Raw genomic sequence first — 16,029 nt, 5'->3', positions numbered from 1 at the left:
ATGTTTAGGGTTGTATCACATGATTATAAAATATTCCCATTTTTATTTGTTTAAGGACTCTTCACACTGTTTTGCAAAGGGGGTACACCAGTTTGCATCCCCCCAATAGTGTAACAGTTTCTTTTTCTCCACATCCTTGCCAACGTTTTTCATTTTGCAGAGTTTGTTGTTGTTGTTTTTGTAGGCCATTCCCACAAATGTAAGGGGGTATCTCATTGTGATTTTAACTTGAATTTCTCTCATGTAAGTGAAGTGGAATTTTTTTTTGTGTATGTGGATCACGTGAATCTCTTCTTTAGAAAACCATCTATTCAGATCTTTTGCCTACTTAATTGTTAATTGGAGTATTCTTGTTGTTGAGCCATATGATTTCTTTGTAGATGTTTGATAATAATTGCTTGTCAGGCATGTGATGTCCAAATATCTTCTCTCAACTTCCAGGTTGTCTTTTTATCCTTGTGGAATTTTTCTTTTGATGTGTAGATGCTTTTCAACTTGATGCAGTTCAGTTTATCTGTGTTTTAGTTTAAATTGCCTAAGGGATTACATCTACAAATACAACTTTGATGTTAAGGTCCTACACCGTTTCACTGATGCTTTCTTCTATATATTTTTAAAAAGTGCTTATTTACTAGTTAAGAGACAGAATCCAAGAGGAATGGGGGAGTTAGAGATGGAGAGAGAGACACCTTGTTACACTGCTTCACTATTTGTCTGCAGGTGGAGACAGCCTTGAACCTAGTTCCTTGCATGTTGTAGCATGTCTGCTCTACCAAATGTGCCACTGCCTAGCCCCTCTTCTATATGTTTTATATTTTCATATCCAGTATCCAGAATTTTTGTATCTTTTGAATTAATTTTGGTGTATGGTGTTAATTGGTGGTCTACTTTCATTTTTCTACATGTGACTGTCCAATTTTTCTAGGCCTTCTCTTCCTCCATTGAATAGCTTTGGCCCATTTGTCATATATTAGGTATCCATATATGTGTGAGTTTATTTCTGGGCTCTCTACTGTGTTCATGGATCTGGGTGTCTGTTTTTGTTCCAGTACCACACTTTAATTACTATTATTTCTCATCTTTATTAATTTTTTAAAAATTTATTAGTGACTTAATATTGGTTTACAAAATTATAACGGTGTTCTGTGTCCTAATTCTCTCCATTGGAAGCTATAGTGGTTCTCCCAAGGTTGCAGATGTGGGTTGACTATTATTTCTGTAATTATTCTACATTTACTATTCTGCCATCTCTTCCTTTCTGATACCTACACCTATAACTACTTCTGAATGCCCTTCCTTTTTCCTCTTTTCTCTCTGGGTACTGATGGAGTTGGAATACAGAGCCTGCTGGTCCTCTTCCCCTAACACTTCTCCCCCTCTGGGAGTATGGGCCAAAATTCTTTACGAGGTGCAGAAGGTGGGAGTTCTGGCTTCTGTAACTGCCTCTCCACTGGACATGGGCATTGGCAAGTTGATTCATACCCCCATCATACCCCCTAGTGGGGTAGGGCTCTGGAGAGGTGAGATTCTGGGATACATTTAGTGAGGTCATCTGCCCAAGGAAGTCAGGATGGAATCATGATAGCATCTGCAACTCAGTGACTGAAAGGCAGTAATATATAAAGCAGAACAAAATGATTAATGAACAGGAATCAAAAAGTAGGAATAGGGCAGATGAGAATAGGGATCTTAGAGTGGAAAGAAGCAAGAAAGTCTATAGGGGCCTATGACTTTCGTTTATAGTGAAGGTACGGTCCTGAAGAAGCCCACTTAGGGGAGTCGGGCTGTAGCGCAGCGGGTTAAGCGCAGGTGGCGCAAAGCACAAGGACCGGCATAAGGATCCCGGTTCGAACCCCAGCTCCCCACCTGCAGGGGAGTCGCTTCACAGGCGGTGAAGCAGGTCTGCAGGTGTCTATCTTTCTCTCCTCCTCTCTGTCTTCCCCTCCTCTCTCCATTTCTCTCTGTCCTATCCAACAACAAGGGCAACAAAAGGGAATAAATAAATAAAATAAATATTAAAAAAAATAGAAATAAAAAAAAAAGAAGCCCACTTAGGGTTTATAATGACTTTCCTGATGGAAATGACCAGTGATGGTGGAGAGAGGGATCTAGTAGAGGTCTAAGCCCATCGTATCTTCTGTGGGAATCCAAGAACTCCCTGACTAGGGCCCCAGATGATGGGGTGGCCTGGCAGTGACCAAAAAGGCCATCACTAAGTGAGCCAATCTCTTGCCTTTTTCCAGCTTTTGTAGCCCATTCTTTACCTGATAAGCTTAGATTTTTTTTTCCCAGCTGTTACACTGTTGAGTGCCATTTGTTGTATCCAAACTGGTATCAGATTTAATGGGATTTGCCTTTTTGGGGACCTTTCTACTAGATTTCCAAGCTTATTAGGTCTAAATCTAGTTGGTTAGAGAATTTATGATCCTTTCTTTAGGCCCTTATACTAAGACCCCAGGGTTATTAGACCTAAGTCTAGCCATAGAGGGCTATTCAGCACTTTTATTTTGAGTTCATATTCATCTTTTTTTAATATTCATCTTTCTAATGGAGTCTTCTATCTCACTGAGAGTTGTTACATTTTGTTCCTAAACCTTTCTTCTCCATCATCTTTGAATTCAGAGTATATTTATTGTATCCTTTAGTTCTGACATTCTCTCCTCCACCTCATTGACTGTACTTTCTAGACTTCTTACATTGAGATTTTTTTGAGACATTTCACAATCCTTATTTCATTTTAATATATATTACCACTTCCATTTCCAAAGGTCTATGTCCCCATCTCCACCCTCATAGATGATTGACATTTTGTTTTTTCACATTTGTATATTCAGTTGTTTATATTCCACAAATGAGTGAAACCAGTCTGTAGTTTTCCTTCACCTCCTTACTTGCTTCACTGAGCATAATCTTTTTCAATTTCATCCACTTTATCCCAAAGGACACAATATCATCTTTTTTATTGCTGCATAGTACTGTGTTGAGTATATATGTCCCATAACTTTTTTTTTTACCCAGTCATCTGTCAAAGGGCATTTTGGTTGTTTCTAAGTTTTTGCTATTGTGAATAAAGCCACTCTGAACATGGAGGTGCATATATTCCTTCGAATCAGTGTTATTATATCTTTTGGGTATAAGCCTAGTAGTGAAATTGCTAGGTCATATGGCATTTCCATTTGTATTCCATACTGTTCTCCATAGTGGTCATACGAGTTTACATTTCTACCAGCAATGTAGTAGAGTTCCTTTCCACATCCTCTCCAACACTTATCTTTTCTTGTTTTATTGATAGAACCTAGTCTCACAGGTGTGAGGTAAAATCTCAGTGTGGTTTTAATTTGCATTTCTCTGATGATGAGTGAATTAGAACATTTCTACATGTTTGTGGGCCATGTATATCTCTTCTTTAGAGAATCATCTATTCATATCTTTTTCCCATAGAAATTCTTGAATTGCTCTCACAGTGACTTTTCTAAATTATTTCTGTGGACTCCACTTCAGTGTTATTTTGGTCAGGTGAAGTTCAAGTTTTTCTCTACACATTTAGTGTGGCTCCTGTCAGTAAGCTAGCAGGTGGCACTGTGGTTATACTGCTGGACTTCCTTTGTGTTTGTATATAATCAGAAAGGGGAGGGGAGTTGTTACCAGTGAGGTGATTTGACTGTATTGTTACTTGAAAGGTATGAGACCTGCACCCAGACTTCCATAGACTAATTGTGTGGAAACTGATTTTTTTTTCTTGCCTACTTTCCCCAGACACTGCCTTTGCACAATTTCCTGCCAGTCTTCTTGTGCTGGGAAGTGCACAACTTCACATTTAGTTCTAAGTTAATTCTTTGCCACCGTGATGAGTCCACACAGTCTGTCACACTGGTAAATCCAGCACCTGACTCTCCTGAGGTTAGAGTTAAAAGCCCTGAGATTATCAGCTCTACTGTGTGGCTGTGCTATACTGCATAGCTGCTAGTCTCTCCCCTCTTCTACTCACTGTTGACACACTCACCCACTATCAGAGAACTGTATGTTTTCCAGGTAAGCCCCACTGTACTCTGATCAGGTTTTCTATGGAAATTCATGTTTTATATGGTTTTTATTAGGGGAGTGTGGTTTGCTAGCAAAGATTCTGCCATGGCCCTACTTTCAGAAATCAGTCCACCCTTTCTGCCTTCATGAAACAGCTGAAGTCTATATCCAGCATTCTCCTGTCATAAACCATGTGATTGTATGTTCACCTTCTAGCAAGTTCATCTCAACGAGTTAAATTGGATTATCCTGTGGGTAATTTTGCCATGGTATGCAAGTAAAGAGCGATAATAATCTCTTTTGGTTTTCTAGGCCACAAAACATATGAATTCTTCTGAATCTGTTACATCTACCAGTAGTTTATGGAGTTCATATTCTGCTCTTTACAACAGCGAAAATGTACAAATGTTAAACAAGGGAGTACAAGCAGGTAAATTACTTGACTCAAACGTTGTGAGTGATAATACAAGTAGCTTTTTATTTTGTACACAGTGTTGGGATTGAGCCCAGGGTTTCATGCATCCACTTTACCAGTGAGCACGTACACCTTCTAGATGTCTGCCCTTAGGAACACATGCCTTTACTGAAATCCTTTAGCCACTGTATTAGTAGTTTGACACCTCTATCATCTAAAATGAGTTAGAAATTAAAATCCTCATTTATTCTTCCTCTTCTCCCTTATGCTCCTTCCCTTTTCTATCTTTCTGTCTTACCCCATTCTTTCTATTCCTCTCTGTCCCTCTCCTTGTTTTGAAGTCATAGGAAGTATCCATTTACTAACTTGAACATACCTGCCAGCTAGGTCTACAGGCTGCTCCCAGAGACATTTGTGATCTTTCCCTTCAGGTAACTTGGAGATTGTGAATGGTGTCAGAAAAAACACTCGAGATGTTGGGATGACTTTCCCAACCCCAAGTTCTAGCGAGGCTCGAGTAGAAGAGGACAGTGACGGGTCTTCTTGGTCAGAAGAAAAAATAGAGAAAAGACTCCTTGCCAGTTATCTTGGGGACAAAAGGTTAAGGAAAAACAAATACACTTGCTGTGCAGGTCAGTTTCTTATTCCCAGTTTTGTAACAAAAATCTGTTAATTCCTACAATGCTAAGATTCCTTTGGTTTCTGAGTAACTTTGTTTGGTCCCTTCTCCTCCCAAGAACACTTTTAAAAATTTAAAAATATATAGCACTGAAATCACAGACTGATGCCTATGGGAGACTCCAGTCATCCTGATGGCTTCTGATAGCTGAGGCCCTTGAGAACTTATGTCATCCATGTGTCTCTGATGAGAGCTATTTGGGTTGTGAAAAATGAAACATCTTCCTTAAAAATACATCCTTGTAGGAATTTCCTGGTTTGTTCCTGTGGAAAATGTGAAGTCTAATGATAAGAAGGAAAACCTACCCAAGTATTATGGCCCTGGCATCTCCTGGTTCGCACCCTTAACCAACACCAAACCCTGGAGGGAGCCACTACGAGAACAGAACTGGCAGGAGCACCACATGGACAGCCACCGAGCACCAGCAGGGCTGGGCAGAGACCCACCAAAGCCATTTGTGAAAGCGACTCTACAGGTGCAGTGGCACTGAGTTCCTGTTGGCATGACTACCCCCCGTAGCATGACTGATCAGTCTTTTGTCACTAATCAAAGACGGTCTCACTGTTCACCGTTCTCGATCATGCCTCATCCTCAGTATCTGGGGACACAGCAGAAGTAGGGAGGATGTTGTCATGAGTACTTTTATTTGTTCCTTCATTTTATGTGACTCCTATTCCTGCTTAATATAGGGATGAAAAGATACCATATTTCTTCTCTATATGTCTTGGGAGTAAAAATGTGCTTAATGATTGACTTGTTTGAAGGGAATTCTAAGCTAGCAAAGAAGGTGGATCCTTGTCATATTGACATCTGTGTGAGTTGTAATTGCCAGTCTTTGAAGTACTCAGTTTATCCCAACTGCATTTCTCTGATTTCTCTTAACTGCCTTACTAAAGTTGTATCCCACAGAGAGTCTTCTTTAGCTTTCTATATTTATTTGTGCTTTAGGAATAGGTTCTTCAAACCTGTTAGGCAGGTAGTACTTTTCTAAGTCCTTGGAGAACATTCATCACTGATGTAAGACCTGGGTGGGGGGGGGGGACCTTTTTTTCTCTTCCTTAGGAATCACTTTGGCTTCATCGACCTGACTTCATCTCCCGCTCTGGGGAGAGGATAAAGCGCTTGAAATTAATAGTCCAAGAGAGGAAGCTGCAGAATATGTTACAGAGTGAGCGGGAGGCACTATTCAACACTATGAGAGAGTGGAAGGGCTACCGGAAGTCCATGTGCCTGCCCCCAAAGCAAGGTACACTGTCTGCTTACTTTCTTGCTGCTGGGTTAAGAGGGCATGGTCTGGCTTCTGCTAGGGAACACTGCTCAATGTCAGGCTACTCAGATGAACTATAATTGTTTTGGTTGTTGAGACTTAAGTCTCTTTAGGTCACAGGATGTTTAACTCTCAACACTATCATTCAGATAAGCCCAGTTATTATAGTCCTTTTACTACATCCTAAAATAAGAGTGTCATTGAAACTTCCAAGACTATATTGAGTAGTGGGCCGCTCTCTCGTACCTGACAGTAGAAGGAAAGCTTTCAGTTTCGCTTCATTGAGTATAATGTTGGCTGTAAGTTGGCTATATATAGACTCAACTATTTTGAGAAATTTTCCATCTATCCCCATTCTTTTTAATGTTTTGATTATGAAGGGATTTTAGATGTTATCAAAGGCTTGCTCTGCGATATGGTGCTTTTATATACCAGTTCTATGTCCATGAACAAATTATTTCCAGAATTTTAATATATTTTTCATGATAGGGCTGATTCTAGACTTGCCTACCTCAATAGAGTGGCAATAAAAATAATAATGATAACAAAAAGCAACACTTGTAAAGCCATGATATGTTTTGCCCAGACACTATTATTACTTAATGCTTACCACATCTGAGGTAGATGCTCTTAGCATTCCAATTTTATGGAAATTTTAGAGAAAGTAATGCAAAGATAAAATCAATACATTGCCCAAAAGTACACACTTGCCAACTTGGGATTTGAAGTCAGATGGACTGTCTCAGGACCTTGTGTTCTTACCAGTTATGCTAGGTATTAAGAACTCAGTAAAATAATATGTGGAAATTGTGAAGACTCTGAAATTCCACATATTTTTTTATTTTTATTTATAAAATGGAAATATTGACAAGGCCATAGGATAAGAGGAGTACATTTCCACACAATGCCCACCACCAGAACTTCATGTCCCATCCTATCCCTTGATGGCTTTCCTATTCTTTACCCCCTGGGAGTATGGACCCAAGGTCATTGTGGGATGCAGAAGGTTGAAGGTCTGGCTTCTGTAACTGCTTCCCCACTAGACTTGGGTGTTGGCAGGTCTTTCCATACTCCCAGCCTGTCTCTCTCTTTCCCTAGTGGGGCAGGGCTCCAGGACACGGCGGGGTCGTCTGCCCAGGGAAATCAGGTTGGCGTTATGATAGCATCTGGTGCTGAAAAATAGTTAAGATATAAAGCAGAACAAATTGTTGACTAATAGCACGTATGTTTTATCACAATTTTACCTATAAACTGAGCAGTATTGTGATTCAAACTGTCTAGTCTGCAGGGAACTTAAGCTGCTATCACAGGTGCTATAGTCCAACTCTGGCCTTGGCCACTGCTTACCACCTAGCACTTTGTACTCTAAAGACACAGAATCTTAGGAGCTCCCTCTCATAGTTCTTAAACAACAGGGCAATACAACCTTCCTTATTAAGTCACTGTCCACTGAAACCCCTTTCTCTCTTGCTTAGGTTTCATAGCGACTGAAAAGAACAGGCCTGTTGGAAAGAAGGAAATGATCCAGAGGTCTAAAAGGTAAAGCTGAAAGAATGACAGTAATTATAGAAATATAAATATGAACTAGATTACCTGGTGGTCAGAAACTCTTATTGATTCTCCAGAATAAAGGCATTATGTGTAAATTTAGTTGAGAAAGTTAAAAAAAAATCTAAAGAATATATTTCAGTAACTTATGAATAAACACACACACACATTCAGGTATGTGCCACACACTGGATTTAGTACTAGAGATGGAAGAAAAAAAATTGACTTCAGGCCAGGAGCACACTGACAGTTGGAATAATATGTATTGTGTTCATCTGCAGTAACAGGTAATAATTGCTGTCAAGGGGCCATTTTTGCAGTGTGATTTCTGGCTACTTTAGCTTGGTTTCCAGTTTCCCATTTCTAAAACATAACCTTCTTGGCCTAAGCAGTTTTTCTCTTCATACCATGTGTTCTCCTTGAAATAACTCTTCTTTTTGATGGGCTTTGTTGTCACTTCTCTGGCAGTAACTTTTTGCCCTAAGTTTTCCTAAAATATGACTGACATACAGCATCATGTAAGTTTAAGGAGTGTAATGTGATGATGATTTAATAAACTTCTGTTTCACAAAATGTTTACCAACATAAGGTTAGCTATCACATCATCCACATTAACTAACCATTCTATTGTTATGATGAGGACATTAAAGTTCTACCGTCATAGTAAATTTCAAGTATTGGGTTGTCTGAAAAATTATGATGCATTTCTGCACAGAAAAATATAGGAAAAATATGTCGTGGTTTCTCCAACAACCCAGTTGTTAACTACAGTATCCATGTTGTGTATTAGAGCCCCCAAAGCTATTCTTATAATTAAGTTTGTACCCCTTTGACCAACATCTCACCATAGTAACTCAAGCCCTCCTTATTGATTTTCTGTCTTGTCACACTGTTGATGAAACTTGATTATTATTATTAATATTTATTGGTGATTTGATATTGATTTACAAAGTTATAAGGCAACAGGATATAATTCTTTTTAATTCATTTATTATTTTTATTTATAAAAAGGAAACATTGACAAAAACCATAGGATAAGAGGGGTACAGCTCCACACAATTTCCACCACCAGAACTCGATATCACATCCCCTCCCTGATAGCTTTCCTATCCTTGATCCCTCTGGGAGTATGGACCCAGGGTCATTGTGGGGTGCAGAAGGTGGAAGGTCTGGCTTCTGTAATTGCTTCCCTGCTGAACATGGGCGTTGACAGGTCGATCCATACTCCCAGCCTGCCTCTCTCTTTCAAGGTATAATTCTACACCATTCCCCCACTAGAGTTCTATGTCCCCTTTCCCTCCATTGAAAACTGTAGTAACTCTCCCAAGGTCACAGATGTAGGTTGATATATATCCCATGGTCCTGCCTTTTCTTCCTTTCTGAGTCACACCTACACCTATGACTATTTCTAAGTGTCCTTCCTTTTTTCCATCTTCTTTCTCAGGGTCCTGATGGGCCTCTAGTCATCTTCCCCTCTGGGAGTATGGGCCAAAATTCTTTATGGGGTGCAAAACGTGGAAGGCCTGGCTTCTGTAATTGCTTCTCTGTTGGACATAGATATTGGCAGGTCAATCCATACTCCCAACCTGTTTTATCTTTCTCCAGTGGGGTAGAGCTCTGGAGAGGTGAGATTCTGAAACACATTGGTGAGGTCATATGTCCAGAGAGTTCGGAATGGAAACATAGTAGCATTTGGAACTTGGTATATGAAAGGCAGTATTTACTCCAAACAGGATTTTATTATGTTTCATTTATCTGTTTCTCTTTCTAGATCATAAATGCTCCAGGCCAGAATTCTTTGGGTCTAAGTGATTAAGAGGAGGCTAAGCACACAGTGGGGTCCCAGGGACTTACTGTGAGACCTGAAAGCATTAACAGCAATAGAATTAAGAAACTGTAATAAGAACTGACTTTGTGCCTCTGTAGTCTATAACCTTTTTGCTTTCTGTTTTCCCACTGGGGTCACTTCTAAGAATATATGAACAGCTTCCAGAAGTACGGAAAAAGAGAGAAGAAGAAAAGAGGAAATCAGAATATAAGTCATACCGACTACAAGCCCAATTATATAAAAAGGTCAGTCACTTCTCTGTCTAAGCAGAATGTACAGGTTTATCAGGGAAAAGAGAAATTTGAGAAAAAACACATGTGACCTGTTTGAATTGACCACATTTAGGGAGTGAATTAATGACATTCACAATGTATTGTACTGACAAAAATTTGGAAGATAAAGGCAGACACCTGTGACTAGGTAGCAGATTCTTTTTTTTTTTTTTTAAGCCTCCTTCTAGCCATGCATTCGGAATCATTTTAGATGCCATATTGAGAATGTCCAAATCTGTCAGAATTGTTTGGGGGTTTTTTGTTCTAAAATCCCAGGTAGTAGTTTCATAACCCCTTAAGAGTGGGTTGTACACCTCTAGAATGTTTTTTTTTAATATTTATTTTATTTATTTTCCCTTTTTTGTTGCCCCTGTTGTTGATGTTATCATTGTTGGATAGGACAGAGAGAAATGGGAGAGAGTTGGTGAACACAGAGGGGGAGAGAAAGACACCTGCAGACCTGCTTCACCACTTGTGAAGTGACTCCCCTGCAGGTGGGGAGCTGGGGGCTCCAACTGGGGTCCTTACGCTGGTCCTTGTGCTTTGCACCATGTGCACTTAACCTATTGCACTACTGCCCGATCCCTGAATGTTTTTTGTTTTTTTTTTAATTTCATATGAAGTAAAGAGAATTCAGAGCACCACTCTAGAACATGAGGTGCTGGGAGTTGAACCAGGAGCCTGGAGTCTGTAAGTCCTGAGCTCTACCAACTAAGCCATCTCTCCTGCCACTCCGGAACTTCTAGAGTGAAGTGAAAATTGTCCAAGTGTGGCATCAGCAGTTTAGGGAGCCAGAGCAAAGCTGCCACCACTAATTGCCCAAAGCCCCAGTAGAACTGGGGTGATGTTGCAAGTCTTAGACCCTCATTTATTACAGGATTGGCAACTAGTTCATTCCCTTAGAAACCAGACTAACTTCAGAGCTAAAAATGCTAATATTCTTCATTGTTCTTGTTTTCTTCCCAAACCCCTCACATTATCCCCAACAAAGTCTGAAAAATTAGAAAGCAAAAGGGGAGATATATTTGACTGATGTGAAGTTGGACAGTTACTTCACACCTCAGAATCCAGGCCAGTGTGCTATATTGGCACCATGAGGCTGGGCCTCTCATTATGCTTGGTACATCTGTGAACTGATGGATATCTTAGACTATCAGGACTGTAGATTATCTATAGAAAATAATAGGTATTGATTATATCAATAGGTTATCTTTGATGAAGCATTCAGAGCTTTTTTCTTTCTTCATAATTGCCATTGTTCTTGTAGCTGAGGAAGATAAAACAAGATTTGGGCAGAACCACACTGATTTATTTAGTGATATGTCTTGGGTAAGGAGCAACTGTCTGTAACTCAGAGTGTCTAACTTCTCTCTTTTCTTCCACAGAAAGTGACTAATCAACTTTTGGGGAGAAAAGTTCCCTGGAACTGACAAAATTATTTTCCTCTGAGCCTTGGAATTATATTTTCTGAACCCAGAGAAGCACAATTCTAACTTTTATGAGTCTGTTTTAATAAAATGTACTCTTCACCCATGCGTGATTTAAAAGTAGTCACTTCTACAAAGTCTGGGGCAGAGTGGTGTCAAGACTATTAATGGTTTGGTAGTAATACCTATCACAGTGGCCTTGTCCCTGGGGTTATTTGTTAAGATGGTATTATTTCTTATTTCTTGCCTGGAGTGAGTCTGTTTTTTTATATGTTTTTATACTTCTAGAAAATAAATAACTTCTGGTTAACTTACAGTGAAGTAAAGCAGCAGAGGGTTATTTCTTTTCCATCAGGAGATATACTGCTATTCTACTCTGATTGAGTGGGGAGTCTCATCTAAAAGCATCAGTCAAGGGAAATGGACTGTGAGAATCAAATGTGGCCTTTCTGTAGTGACACAGCATGACACAGTAAGAGACCTGTCGTGGGTTCTGTGGAGGAGGAAGTCTTTGTTAGTTTAACCATCAGCAATGCCTAGAGACTCCCAGCAGACATAGGTACCTTGGAAGGGCAGCTGCCTCTTGCTTCATTCCAACTGTCCTAGGAATTGGTTTTGTAGGCAGAGAGAAATCATTGGTCTTCTCTGTTGGATTTCTCATTCACTTTCTTTTTTTGTTTGTTTATTTAAATTTTTATTTATAAAATGGAAATATTGATATTGACAAGACCATAGGATAAGAGAGGTACCTTTCCACACAGTGCCCATCCCCAGACCCCTCCCTTGATAGCTTCCCTGTTCTTTATCCCTCTGGGAGTGTGAACTCAGGATCATTGTGGGGGAGCAGAAGGTGGAAGTTCTGGCTTCTGTAATTGCTTCTCCACGTGGGTGTTGGCAGGTCCATCCATACTCCTAGCCTGCCTCTCTCTCTCTCCCCCTAGTGGAGTAGGCATCTGGGGAGGCAGGGCTCCAAGGCACATGGTGGGATCATCTGCCTAGGGAAGTCAAGTTGGCATCATAGTAGCATCTGGAACTGTTGGCTGAAAAATAGTTAAGATATAAAGCAGGACAAATTGTTGACTAATCATGAACTGAAAGGCAAGAATATTGCAAATGAAGATTTGAGGTCTCCTTTTAAGAAAAAGCTACTTGGTTTATTTTAGGTATATTCCAAGGGACCCATGACTTTACCAGTTTTTGCCTGAGCCTGACAGCTAATATGCAGGTGGACTCAGGTTATTGTCTGGGGAGATGGTGTCATAAGGAGTAAAACTGCAGAACATTTATGAGAACCAATGTTTATAACCAGCCATTTCTGAAATGTGATAATACCTACAAAGTACTTAATTCAATGCCAAGTTAATAACAGATTTTTTTAATTTTAAATTTATTTTATTACTTGATAGGACAGAGAGAAATTGAGAGGGAGGGGAGGAAGGGATAGAGCGGGAAACAGAAGTCCCTACAGTACTGCTTCACTAGTGGTGAAGCTTCCCCACTGCAAGTGGGGACTGGGGTTGGACCCAGGCCCTTAGCATGTGTGCTTAACCAGATGCACTACCACCCAGCCCTCATAACAGAAACTTTAAATTCTTTTTTTTTAATTAATTAATTTATTTAAGAAAGGAGACATTAACAAAATCATAGGATGGGGGGGTACAACTCCACACAATTCCCGCCACCCAATCTCCATATCCCATCCTCTCCCCTGATAGCTTTCCCATTCTCTATCCCTCTGGGAGCTTGGACCCAGGGTCATTGTGGGTTGCAGAAGGTGGAAGGTCTGGCTTCTGTAATTGCTTCCCCGCTGAACATGGGCGTTGACTGATTGATCCATACTCCCAGTCTGCCTCTCTCTTTCCCTAGTAGGGTGAGTCTCTGGGGAAACTGAGCTCCAGGATGCATTGGTGGGGTCTTCAGTCCAGGGAAGCCTGGCCGGCATCCTGATGGCATCTGGAACCTGGTGGCTGAAAAGAGAGTTAACATACAAAGCCAAACCCAAAGGTTGGAATAGTGGAGATGAAGTGTTGGGGGGTACTCACTGCAAACTCTAGTGTACTACTGCTTTCAGGTATATATTTGCCCTAGTTTATGGACACCTGTGAACATATGCTCTGTCTCCTGGAACCTGGTCTATATCTAGGTTTGGGGATTTTGTTAGAAAGTGAACCAACTGGGATGGAATTAGAGAATACTATGAAAGGAAAGGTCTCACCCGAGTGATGAAGCTGAAGGGTTGTCATTCCATACCTGAAGTCTCTGGACACAGTCTGAAGTGAAGCATGCTGGGGTGGCACTCGTTGTGTTGATTAGGTTGCAATCATTGGATGCAATGTTATTTGATAAGAATTGGGAGAAGCATACGGGAAAGTGGGCCCTACCCTAGGGTCCCAGGAATGGGGGAAGTTTAGGCCTATAGTGGAAATGTGAGGTTCCTGCTGTCTTAGGGTTCAAAAAGACAATGGATAGTTAATGTTATCATCACATTATTTGGTAATTGGGTTAACTTTGAAAAGTCCCTCTGTTAGACATACAATCAATTTTCCCCCTCTCATATTAATTAAATAGTGATTTATATGACTACAATTTAATAGGTGTGTACATAAACACCATTCCCATCACCAAAAGATTGTGTCCCATCTCACCCATCTACTGGCCCCCCCACCGGCCCAGGAAGCTGCATGTCCACCCTCCCACTCACCACAGGCACAGGGTTTTTACTTTGGTGTCCTACTGAAACTTTAAATTCTATAATTATAGTACAAGACCATTTTGACATTAGTTGAATATAATCTCATCAAGAAACCAGGAGTATAGTATAACAGGTCTAATCTCATTCTCTGCTTACTGTGCCCAATTTAACTTACTCATTCATATCCATTACATGCAAGTTACCTGCAGTTGTTATTGCTATAGAGGAATTCCAATAAATGTTGATAAAACTTTAATGGGACTTTGGTTCTTCTCCTCAATTGCTTTGCTTTAAAAGCATCAAAGTACAGGATGGCAAAATGGCTCACTTGGATAATGTACTACTTTGCCATGTGTGAGACCTAGGGCCAAGCCTGGCCCCTGCTACATTGAAAGAATGTGAACCAGTGCTGTAGTTTCTTTTGCTCTACCTCACTGTCTGTGTTTCTATCAAAAAAAAAAAAAAAAATCTAGTTTAAATAGCAGCAGCACCTAAGGACCATCATACTTAGTTATCATTAAAAACCTCATGAAGCTTTTCCCCTGCAGATAGGGACTGAAGGCTTGAACCCAGGTTCTTGCCTATTGTACCCGCAATTAGATGTGCCACTGCCTGGCCCCCATCAAGTGCTTTTAGATGTGGTGTTACTGCTGTACCTTTGTAGATGAATCACTTCTGTGCTATGAAGAGCTCTTCCAGTATATCTCCAAGATTCCATTGCTTTAGGATTTCACTTAACTCTGATGGTTTCCATATTAAGAGTGTCCTTTTTGGACTGGCATCTGAATAGTGTGCCTATTTTGCCATACATGTGACCCAAGATCAAACCTGGTCCACACATTGGAGTAAGTTTTGGTGTTGTCTCTGTCTTTACATCTGAAAAAAGTTGACCTGAAGTCATCAGCAATGACCCACCCACACACCTCCCCCCCAAAAAAAGAATGTCCTTATTATAACTTTGCAGGTTATGAAGTGGCATTGCTCAGGGGTTGCAACATTTCACTCTGCCTCTTGGCCTCCAAAATGAACAAACAAATCTTATCACAGTGGTTTACTGTTATATCTTGTAGATATCTACAAGAAAGACAAGTAGGGGGACTGATTTAGTTGTAAATCAAGTAATCAATTTAATAACTAAGGATATTGGAGTGTGGGAAAACTTCAAAATTCCCTTCAAATAGTTTCATGCACTTTCCTTTTGCTAAACTACTTTGATCATTTCCAGACTATACTAGACGTCTCTGCTCACTACAGTACAGGTTCTCATTGAGAATTTGGTCTATATACTATAGTTCATTATTCCAAAGTTAAAATTCCTGAATAGCCCATTGCCATAGTTGCCAGTCATGATACAACTTTGCATCCTGATTAAGAATATCAGCAATAAGCAGATCCTGGGTTCCGGAAGGAGGAAGGTGTGAGGGTGATGTGGGGTGGGGATCCAGTATCCAGTAGTAGAGGGGGATGGAATAGAGGATGAGTTGTGCTGATTCCTATCTTGGAAACAGCCCTAATTCCGTCCTCCCTTATCTCTGTCAAACAAACACACACACACATATCCGCCCGCAGAAGGGTGGTGACTCTCCACATAAAAGCCTCTCCACATCTTCTCTGTGCTTTTTTGGGGGAGTTAGATTATCTTTTTTTGGGTTCTACCCCCCTCATTTTCAAAAGCTGAATTTCACATGCTGAACTATTTTTAAGTGTAAAATTCAGTTGCATTCGGCATAGACTTGTGCAACAGCATCTCATACCAGCTCAAAACATTCATCAACTTGAAAGAAAACCCTTACTCATTAAATGATCACAGCCCCCACCCCCTCAGCTACCTAAATACCTAGATCATTTCTTTGGAATTTCTACATTTTGGTTTTAAAT

At 40.3% G+C, this 16,029-nt stretch overlaps 1 protein-coding gene across 1 annotated transcript in view; it reads left to right on the top strand.

Moving 5' to 3' along the window:
• Nucleotides 1-11,565, top strand: part of ALMS1 (ALMS1 centrosome and basal body associated protein) — a 109,042-nt gene extending 97,477 nt beyond the window's left edge. Inside the window, exons 17-23 of the mRNA XM_060188426.1 lie at nucleotides 4,336-4,453; nucleotides 4,870-5,070; nucleotides 5,363-5,592; nucleotides 6,180-6,363; nucleotides 7,860-7,923; nucleotides 9,906-10,005; nucleotides 11,418-11,565. Of these exons, the coding sequence (XP_060044409.1) occupies nucleotides 4,336-4,453; nucleotides 4,870-5,070; nucleotides 5,363-5,592; nucleotides 6,180-6,363; nucleotides 7,860-7,923; nucleotides 9,906-10,005; nucleotides 11,418-11,462 (942 nt within the window). The 3' untranslated portion in view covers nucleotides 11,463-11,565. The remainder of the gene's footprint in view (nucleotides 1-4,335; nucleotides 4,454-4,869; nucleotides 5,071-5,362; nucleotides 5,593-6,179; nucleotides 6,364-7,859; nucleotides 7,924-9,905; nucleotides 10,006-11,417) is intronic.
• Nucleotides 11,566-16,029: the final 4,464 nt, after the last annotated feature.

The sequence above is a fragment of the Erinaceus europaeus genome, chromosome 3 (genome assembly GCF_950295315.1).
Source record: "Erinaceus europaeus chromosome 3, mEriEur2.1, whole genome shotgun sequence".
Classification (NCBI taxonomy): Eukaryota; Metazoa; Chordata; class Mammalia; order Eulipotyphla; family Erinaceidae; genus Erinaceus; species Erinaceus europaeus.
The sequence above is the reverse complement of the archived record's forward strand: the minus strand, read 5'-3'. Positions and strand labels throughout refer to the sequence as shown.